Genomic DNA, 10,053 nt, shown 5'->3' with positions numbered 1-10,053 from the left:
ATCTCTATTTGAGGTAGTAGCCATGTCTCGAGTGGGTCAAAGGGGAGTTCAACAAAGAGAGAGTTAACCTAGTTTTTGATAGCTCCCGCACGAGCTCTTGTCATTGGTCCAAATGGTGTCCTGGGGGTGTAGATAGGTCCATGGAATGCTCCGCATCAGGAGCTTTTGTGGCTTTTTGTCAAAATGAAAAGGCTGCAAAAGCATAAGCAAAGCCCAAACAAACGGGTTCTTAGCAAGAAAGCCTTGTGTGCATGCCTTCTGTGTCAGAGACTTCCACAATGTGAACCTTTATACATGGTGAGCATATACTTCTTTTAGAAGGTTGGCTCAACGATTCGTTTGAGCATCTACATCCACAACTCACAAATTCACCCCGCAAACGTCCGCGGGCGCATCCACGTGTAGTGTCCGGACAGAATCTCCCTCCACAACCACCAATCCCAAGTGTCCTAACCCTGTTTCATACAAACACATGCGGACTATGTAGATCATAGGAGATAGCATAAAGACATAGCATTTTAGACATTAGACATCGACATAGTTCATTGAAAAGGGCTGACTAATTTAAATTTTACCTAAATAGAACATAAAACAGCTAGAATATAAACATAGCAATGGGGCGGATGGAATTCAACACTTCCTCGTCGGCCGCTTCCCCTTGGGGTCTCGGCGGTTGTCCGTGGCGTATGCATCCGTGGCAGGCGGCAGCCGCTCTAGCGCAGATCTGGACGACATGCAGTTGTGCCTCGCTCCACCCTACATCGTCGCCATCATTACCTGATGGTAGGTGTGGCCCACTGTCTCTGATTGCCACTACCACGCTGACGTTCTGGGGGGTGTAGACACCAGCACCTAGCGGCTCCCAGTAGCTGGGGCAGGTGCTGGCGGTGTCGACCGCCGCTGCTCGTGATGTCGCCTCGCCGTGGATGGCAAAGAGCGGGCAAGGTGGCGTCGAGTCGTCGCGTAGGACGAGCTACCGGCACAGGAAGTTGGGGACGCCCGTTGAAGAGGAGCTCTCGCCCGGGTCCATCTACAAGCGCCAGAGCACAATGTGGAGCGCGAGCTCCTCCTCGTCCGGGTCGGACAAGCTCGACGAGTCACTAGCGGCGAGCCCCACCCAGTCGATCTCGTCGGAGCCGGAGTCGGCCATGGCGAAGGGGGCGAAGGGGAGGAGACGCGGGAGAGCGGAGAGGGTAAGAGGACTGAAACAGTGGGGTTTGACTACGGTTTCTCGCCCGGATGTGGTTTTTGTGGGGTCGGTGGAGGGGCAGCATGTGCAAGGCCGGTCCGGCGTGGGGGCGGCGGTTGTAGATGCACTTACCAAGTTGGTCATACCTCGTCTCCTTTTTTTATCTTACCGAAAAAACAAAAATTCAATGGACAGCAAGACCTTTGTGCATTTTAAAATAGATGGAAGGAAATCTGAGGTGTGGCATGATAATTGGATCATGGGGTCTAGTACTATGTGCCCGATGGGTAAACTCGTTGAGACGCCGGTTCAGCTTGTACTATGAGGCTGTTTGGTTGCTACCTGGGAGATGTGCGTGAGAAAAATAGGTGCTTGGTGTGCGCCTGAAGATTGAAACATTTTTGTCTGGCCAGGCTGCCCGCGCTAGTAGCTGTTTGGTTTGCTGCCTGAGCCTGGACTGCTAGCAGACATGTGGGGCAGCTTCTGATCTCTTTAATCAGTACAGTTTGCTCAACTTCGATGCCAGGCAAGTGGATTTGCGTCTTCAGGCGTCCGATCTGGGTGGCCTGGATCAGGCTAACCATATGCCAGGACAGCTAACCAGACTAATCATCTCCGTATGTGTTCCAGGCCAGGCTACCAGCGGACTCCTCAGGCCATGAACCAAACAGGCTACAGGCAGCTTCCAGGCACACCACAGGCCGGGCAGTTTTGACTCAGGACGGCAACCAAACACCCCCTATGTGCCCACAGGTACAGAGCAGACCTGGAAGGCACTTTGGAAATTGAATGTTCTACCAAAGATACGTGTTTTCTGGTGGCGAGTGGTGAAGGACATGTTGCCGTGCTACGACGAGCTGAAACGGGGACATATCAAGGTGATGTCTATATGCCCCCTGTGTGGACATGGAGAGGAAACATTATATCACTGTTTGAATACATGTGATCATGCGCGACTGTTCTGGGAGGAAGCAGAGGGATTTTTTGGTGTTAAACTTCCTAAGCTTCACCCAGGAACGTGGACCAAAGACATGCTAGATGTGAGAATAGTCATGAAGGATACAGCAGCAATTCTTTTTTTTTTTTTGCGAACACGCAAAAGCTTTGCGCGTCAATGTATTAGAAGAAGAGAAATAGAAGTACAGAGAGTCCGGCGGCTTGCCGTGGTTACAATCATCCCCACGGTAGCATATGGTGGGCAGCCATTAACACCATGGGGCACCCAACAACGCCCTACATGCTAGAAGGTCCTACCTCCAGAAGTCCGACAACCCCCTCGCACCAGAAAGTTTCCATAGCTCAACCTCATCACTGATGCGACGATAAAGCTCTCTAGCAACGACCGCTGACCGCTCGAAGACACGACTATTACGCTCCCTTCATAGCATCTAGACGATGAGGAGGGCAAGCGAATCAAACCTCTTCCTCCGCTCCTTCGGGATACAGCAGCAATTCTGGTTACTGTAATGTGGGCAATTTGGCATAGCAGGAATAAATACACTCATGGTGAGAACAAGTTTCAACCCAGGCAATCGATGAGATCCTCATTGCTGAAATTGTTCGAGCTTTAGAGATCCCGGAGACTGTTCGGGAGAGGATGCAGCCTACAGTTAGATGGGCAGCCCCGATGCCAGGGTGGATCAAGATCAATGTCGACGGAGCAATGTACGGGTGTAGGTGGCTCGAGACCATGCGGGTCTCTTTCTTTCAGCAAGGTGTGTGAAGTACGATGGTATTACTGATCCGCTGAGCTTGGGAATTCTAGCCTGTCGTGATGGTATGTTACTAGCAATAGAAAAGGGATACAATTCAGTTATCATTGAGACAGATTGTCTCAATGCAAAGGGCATGTGGGAGGCAAGGTTGGAAGGACGTCCATAGGTTTTCATATTCTACAGGAGATGCAAACTGAACTACCTGGTTTTCAGGGATTTGAGCTTCGGTATGTTAGCCGGAATGCAAATAATGTAGCACATGGGTGCGCTAAAGAAGCTCTAGGCATAGAAGATGTTGTAACATACTCTTTTGTAATCCCTGGCTTTCTGAGTGGTCTTCTACACTCAGATAGGCTACGCTGATTGAATAAATTCCGGAGAGCAGAGCTTCAAAAAAAATAAAACTAACCTTACAACAGTAGGTGTAAACTGTTCAACATGATCGCCAATGGTACACTTGATGATCCAATTCTTCTTTTTGTTTCACTCAGGTTTACAGATGAGCAACAAAAGCTGTGACGGAACTCTGGGTCAATGCGAAAACTGAATAAGATTATAAGAATGTTCGCTGTGAACCGAGATGAAAAACTTTAGTACAAAAAGTCATGGTGTACAAGAATGGCAAAAGTCCAGTCTAGCCTTGGAAAGTATCGTCAGCAACTGGCTGGCTATCAACAGGAATATCCAAGCTGTTTTCTTCAGCTTCTGTGGTCACCTCCCTTACATCAGATACTTCAGAGGAATGAGGATTTTCCCACTCTGTGTCCCCGATCGTACGTATATCGACTCCCTCGTCATCCAACTCGACTATGTTCTCCGCAATGGGTATCAGGTCTGTATCGCTTAAACAAGCCTTATCCACGTTATCGTCGTCCATGTCCATATGCTTTGAAGTAGAGCACAGCTCTGACCTTTCCTCACAGATTTGTTTTGTGCTAGTCTCTTGCCTGCAAACAACAGATATCCAAATTATCCATCAAATTTCTTTTAGAAGAATCTCATTTTACACGGAAGCAAGAGAGATTAAATAGCATATGATGTACTCGGAACCTTTGTATTTGTGATTTTAGAGCATCCACGAGAGCTAAGAGTTCTTCCTTTTCTTTCGCAGCAGACTCGAGCTTACTCACAGCTTCCTTTATTCGCATGTCAGCATCGGCTGCTGAAACCCTAGCTTTCTCTTCAGCTCTCACAACAGCTGCTTCTAAAATGACAGCATTTCCTCTAGCTTTTCCAAGCTCAGAGCGCCACATCTGAGCTTCTTGAAGAGCAGAATCTCTTTCCTTGAGTAAATGCTCTCTTTCTTCAGCAAGAAGCTTTGACTTTTCTTCTGATTCCCTTAGCTGTTAACATAAAAGCCAGTTCAAACTAAAAATAAAAATGTGTCAGTTCATATACTTAACATGAACTGTGCTCATCAGGTGCATAAAACGTAAATCATAGAAACAAAATTTGGTCTATAGGGGGCAAAAAGTATGAAACAAATATGTACTATAAGATGAATATAATGTATAGAGATCCACGAAGTGGTTGTTACCCTAAGCAAGGACAATTCAACTTGATTTTCCTGATCTTGTTTCAGGCGTTCAAGTTCTGAAGATAAAAATCTTCTTGCTTCATCAATTGCATGAGCAGCAGAAGCAGCAGTTTCAGCTGCCTCAGCAGTCTCCTGTAATTTATCTGTAATCTCCCTGATGGTGGAATCTCGTGCACGGATATCCTGCAATAGCTGGTGCAGTTCATCATCTTTAACTCGAAGGGTCTCCTGTCGTAGCAATGTGTAGCACATCCCAAATAAGGAAAGGAAAAAACTTTAGTATCCAAAAGAAAAATATACATTTTAGACGATCAAGAACTAGTACCATACAAGACAGCACAAAAAGTACTAAATTTCATCCATCGTATGAGAAGCAAATGCTCTGGCATGGCCTTCCAGGTATATTGCCAACTTCCGGATCACATGATTGCTAGTTACATCTCAATAGTTGTTCAGTGAAACACGCTGAAGCATGTTCACCTGTCTTACCAACACTATAAATGGCTTTCAAGCTTCAAAGTGAAGATTCAATTTATCAGAAATTTGGTTTGTTATCAGAAACTCGGCCTCATAGTAGTCAACTGGTCTGATAAATTATGGAATTAATCAGTCACTTGTTTTAGGAGGAAGCACAGTCTAATAAGTGAATAGCAGATCAACTACATCAGGAATATTTTCGTATTTTGTTTAAAGGAGACAACTGGGTGTCAGATCAATTGTCTACAAAAGAGGTCGTGTATTCATCAATAAGTTTCTTATGCAACAAAAATGACAAAACTTTAATTTAGGTAATCCTTCATTGATAGTTTGAAGAACAGCATACCATCATGATTGTGAGATCATCTAATTGACCTTTACTAAGTTTATTTGTAGTTGAGCCTAAAGCTGCCCGCAGGGAGATCTTCATCGCTGCTTCTACCTCTTTGGATGCTTCAATCGCAGTTGCATTGGCCACAGCCACAACAGTAGCAACTGTTCCCAATTTTGCAGAACCATTTCCACCCAATGAATCCACCGCCTGTTTATGAGCCTGTAGGACCAACTGAGTTGCACTGTAGGTAGATAAGAACTTTTATCAGGTTTCAAGGGTCGTACTAAAGCCCCACGGACAGCGAGTAAAATAACTCAAATAAACAAAAGGGAAAAAGAATAGCAGAAAGCGTCAAATGCAAGCCTTTAGCCAGATTATAGCCTGTTAGCTTACTTACATAGCTATGCAGCAGATATTTCACGAGTTAGCATATTTACATAATTATGCAGTTGATATTTCACGAGTTTGTTCATAACGTTGGACAAGTGGGCACATATTGCCACTAGCAATTATTGTTTTGAAACAAAGGGTACATCTCAGTTCTTCGGGAGCAAAGGGTCAAAGAATTTAAAGAGGGTGCCTCCCAACAAGACAAAAGCAAATCGCCCAACCATTTGATGAAACAACTACATATTGGTGCTTTCCTTAAGCACAATTTCTACACATTAGTAAGCAAATAACAAACAGAACTAATGCAAACATGAGATGTTTCAGGAGAAGGCCAAATTTATACAGAACAATATGTAAATAAGGGTACATGTCATGCAATATATCTTAAATTCTTCACACTCCAAGTGGCTCGAAATTTGTAGAGAAATTCTAAGAGTAAGAAAATGAGAGGGTTGTGTTGATGGTGATGATAGTGCATGGAGCCACATGGCCCATGTATAAATGCCAATATACATTTTAGGGTTCTTCTAGAGTTACAACCGCATATTCTAGACTGGGAAGGTGTTATGTCAGTGATAAATTAAATGCAGTAAACCACAGAAGCAAAGGTGTTTACTAATATGGGTTTATGTAGAAAGGGAGCATGGGTTCTCTCAACGATGTTAACTACAAGAACATATTAATCGTCACTTAGTTTTGAAATAGATCATAAAAAAGAATATGATGGTACTTCCAACATCCATTATAGCGGTCGAATCAAGTGCAATGACAGGCCACAGAACACAAGCTTACTGTAAAGTAGATACCCATGCTCTTGCAGCGCTGGGAGTTTCTGCACAAAGAAAGTACTCCTTTTTTTGTGGAGTCCCAATATCTATAACACTAGTCAATTAACAAAACAATTGATCGAGCCCATATATGATAATAAAGCAAACAAAATAACCTAGAGCTACTCCATAAGGATACATACACAACATCCTTCATATTTTGGCAGTCCACTGCATCAAGTAAAACATGAGGCCATTCAGTGCTTTTACTACCACAAGTCTGAAAATAATAATGAAATAGCAATGAAGCAGAGATCATACTGAAAGTTGGTAGGTGACAAAGTGACGGTGCTTGTTGAATCGAACACAATTATTCCCCTCACAGTTGTATCACTTCTACGAACCCTAAAGCATTAGTTAAATTATGAGATCTAGCATTCTCTTTTTCAAATCTCCATCTGTTTTCAAAAGAAAAGGAGTGTGTAACTTCCAGTCCATACTTGTATTCCATCTTTCCAGTAGCTGGATCAAGTATAACCCACCGCTCATTCCATTTCCTGAGCTGTCAATTGAAGTAAAATTTATCACAAACAAATAAAATGGATGTGCTGGAATATAATAGCAATTTGTTGTGTATCATTATTGTTACTATAACTGCAAAAGCAGAATACAATATGGAGACAACTAAGTAACTCAAAGTCTTAAATTCAAGAAACTGTGCTAATAAACCATAAAGGGAACGAACATTAACTTTGCATCAACCAGCAGGGTTGCACAGTAGACAGCCCTACATCCAGATGTGCAACTTAGTGGTACCTGAATTAAATACCAGAAGTGTGTGTATGCTGCTTCCCTTGAATGAGAATTTGCACAAGTTCACCTGTTGCTACTTAGGGCATCTCCAACGCGGACCCCTAAAACGTACACCGCATCCGTCCATGGACCGGTCGGGACATGGGTCCGGACACTGATACGGGAGCCAACCATCCAAAGAAAGCCGCAAACGTCCGGTCACATTTGATGCAAATTTAGACAAACTGGACAACTTTCATTCAAACTTAAATAATTTTCAGATAAAGCCGGATGATTTTCTTCTAAGCTGGAGCACATACATTACATTTTCGACATATTTCAACTAAACCCTATTCTAACCTAGTCTAAAAGATCACCGACGCCCATTTCCCACAACATGCCTTCCCCATGCCCGGCAACAAGCTCACCGGACGGTCGTGAGCCCCGGGAAATGAAGCTTCAACGGGAAGGGAAGAATAGCCTCCGCGAAGCGGGCAAGCTCACCAGCCGGTAATGAGCCCACCAAGTTTAGTTTTAGCTTCAGCGAGGGGAAGAATAGTGGCCTCCTCCTCCTCCACAAAGTGGGCAAGCTCACCGGTTGTGTGGCCCGGCAAGAAGATGGTGGTGGCCTTCCTGGGACCCAACCGCCGGCGGCCTCCCATGTTCTACTCTTCCTCACTATTGGTGGCGGCCGTGGACGTGTCGGCCTTGTCCTCGGTGTCGTCATCAAATTCCTCCGCCGCCGCGTCAATCTCCACAAACATAGCTTCTTTCTCCGCTCGCAAGACACGGAGCCGCCATCGCTCGTGGCGGATGTCGCGGGCGGCGCGTTAGGACGGGAGCAGCGCCTTCTGCTCGTCCACGTCCGCCACGATGCCCGTTCCGGCGATTTGCTCCTTCGCGAGTCGGTGCTCATGAGGAGACGGAGGTTGTACCTCTAGTCGGCCTGCGCCTACCAGAACGCCTCCTCCCGCTCTTCCATTACCGTATCAGTGAAGTGCGCACGCGCCTCGCCCATGGTGATGCCCGCCTGAACCGCCGAGGGCGGTGGCGCGGGCTAGTCGTCCATTGGCTCGTCCACGTCGCTGCCTTCCGGGGAGCTCGCCAGCAAGCCAGCCTGTATCCGGCTGGCTTGGCGGGCCTGCCAGCCGGCCGCAATACCAGAGAGTTCCTTCTTTTGTTCACCGGAGAGGCTGTCCCACAGGGCTTTGGAGCTCAAGGCCATGGCGGGTGTGGTGCAAGAAGGAGGAGATCAGGAGAGGACAGGTGTGATGCGGTTGTTGCCGGGCACCTGGCCACGTTTAAATAGCGGGGGATGCCACGCGCCAAGAGGCGGGGTGTTTAATGCCAGCCAGTAGGCAGACGGACATGTGACACTCGCATGTAGGCGCCGGAGTAGGTTCCTCGACAAACACACTGGTTTAATGGAGGGAAACGGACAGACGTATGTCGTTTAAATGCGGAGAGAAGGCACGTGCAGCGGCCGGCGCGTCGCTTCAATGCCGGCGGGAAAAAGGATGTCCGGACTGCTGCGTGGATGGGGTACCGCGTTGGATAGCAAAACACGTCCGGACCGCCTGGTCCAGGCGGATGCAGGCGCTTTGAAGGTCCACGTTGGAGATGCCCTTACTACAGCTATAAGAAGGCTGCTTTCATGCTTGAGAGACGAAATTTTCTACTCCCTCTGTTTCTAAATATTTGTCTTTCTAGAGATTTCAACAAGTGACTACATACGGAGCATGAGTAAATCTACAATCTAAAATATGTCTTATACATGTAGTCCATTTGAAATCTCTAAAAAGACAGATATTTAGGAACGGAGGGAGTAGTTCACAGCATAATATCGACGAACTACAAGCACACAAAGTAGAACAAACACCCTTGGCAGCTTGTCATCAACACTCAACACCACACGGCATCATCATGTTGATCGATTTGAAAGTTTGAATGGCTGGACTTGTGAGGTATGGATTTAGTAGACCAGAACCAGAACCATCCAATTAAGAAAGTGTGAAATGAAAGGGGGGATAGAGATTACTGTATCGGATCGCTTTAAGAGAGGGCCCTGGAGGATATGGCGGGTGGAGCTGGAGGAGAGCTGCCGCCTGACCCGCTCCAAGCTGCTCTCCATCTCCCCTACCATCTGTACCCATCATCACAAGGGCAAAATCCCAGGCAGCTTGAGTGAGATTCCTTGCGGTGTGAGGAGATGGAGTCGAGACGCGAGAAATCTCGTCGAGCTCGATCCAAATCGATGCAATCCCGGGACGATGAAGAACTCACCGTGCTGCGCCCGCCGTTGGCGTTGGAGTCCATGGCCGGAATGGATGGATCAGGGGGGTGGAAGAGGATCGAACGAACGATGCCAGGAAAAAATGATGATCTGTAAACTCTACCAGTAACTCTGAAACCGACACGAAGCTTTTCTTGACTCTCAGATGGACTGGCAAAGATCTGCTGCCTTCGTACTTGTATTACGTGTTCCATTATTTACGTGTACGACTAGCAGAAACAGAAAACGTACTCACTCGTTCCAAAATGCAGGCCTTCCTCTATTCTCGTGTTTCAATTTTGATCATAAATTTAACCGACGAGATATAATTTTTTTCTCCTGCCGCAATCGGTCTCGTTGGTTAAATTTATGATCAAAATTAGACCTCAAAAAACGCAGGCACACTATATTTTGAAATGGAGGGAGTATTATGTAATTCGATCTCCACTCTACAGTTAGGTTCGATGCGAATCGGGGTTCCGCATTATACCGTCAATAGCCCCCTATGGCGAGTTGAGCGATGCCTCGCTAAATAACATGCTAATAGCATATATTAAGCCACGATATTTTGTCGTAGCAT

At 46.2% G+C, this 10,053-nt stretch overlaps 1 protein-coding gene across 1 annotated transcript; it reads right to left on the bottom strand.

Annotated features, from left to right (window-relative positions):
- Window positions 1-3,329: 3,329 nt before the first annotated feature.
- Window positions 3,330-9,688, bottom strand: LOC123044986 (differentially expressed in FDCP 6 homolog). The gene is made up of 10 exons (XM_044467894.1): window positions 9,485-9,688; window positions 9,240-9,344; window positions 6,910-6,971; window positions 6,731-6,814; window positions 6,609-6,640; window positions 6,435-6,516; window positions 5,265-5,493; window positions 4,442-4,669; window positions 3,955-4,247; window positions 3,330-3,851 (listed from the first exon to the last, which is right to left on the bottom strand). The coding sequence occupies exons 1-10, from the start codon at window positions 9,686-9,688 to the stop codon at window positions 3,539-3,541; spliced, it is 1,632 nt and encodes a 543-aa protein (XP_044323829.1). The 3' UTR covers window positions 3,330-3,538.
- Window positions 9,689-10,053: the final 365 nt, after the last annotated feature.

Source organism: Triticum aestivum, chromosome 2B (assembly GCF_018294505.1).
Source record: "Triticum aestivum cultivar Chinese Spring chromosome 2B, IWGSC CS RefSeq v2.1, whole genome shotgun sequence".
Lineage (NCBI taxonomy): Eukaryota > Viridiplantae > Streptophyta > Magnoliopsida > Poales > Poaceae > Triticum > Triticum aestivum.
Note: the sequence above shows the minus strand (reverse complement) of the source record. Positions and strands in the feature narration are given on the sequence as shown.

Coding starts and splice junctions, on each gene's coding strand:
- LOC123044986 (XM_044467894.1), bottom strand. CDS start 9,688: ATGGAACACGTAATACAAGTACGAAGGCAGCAGATCTTTGCCAGTCCA. Junction 4,670..5,264: donor ATGATCTCACAATCATGATG/GTATGCTGTTCT, acceptor TTGCTACGACAG/GAGACCCTTCGAGTTAAAGA. Junction 4,248..4,441: donor TTGAATTGTCCTTGCTTAGG/GTAACAACCACT, acceptor TTATGTTAACAG/CTAAGGGAATCAGAAGAAAA.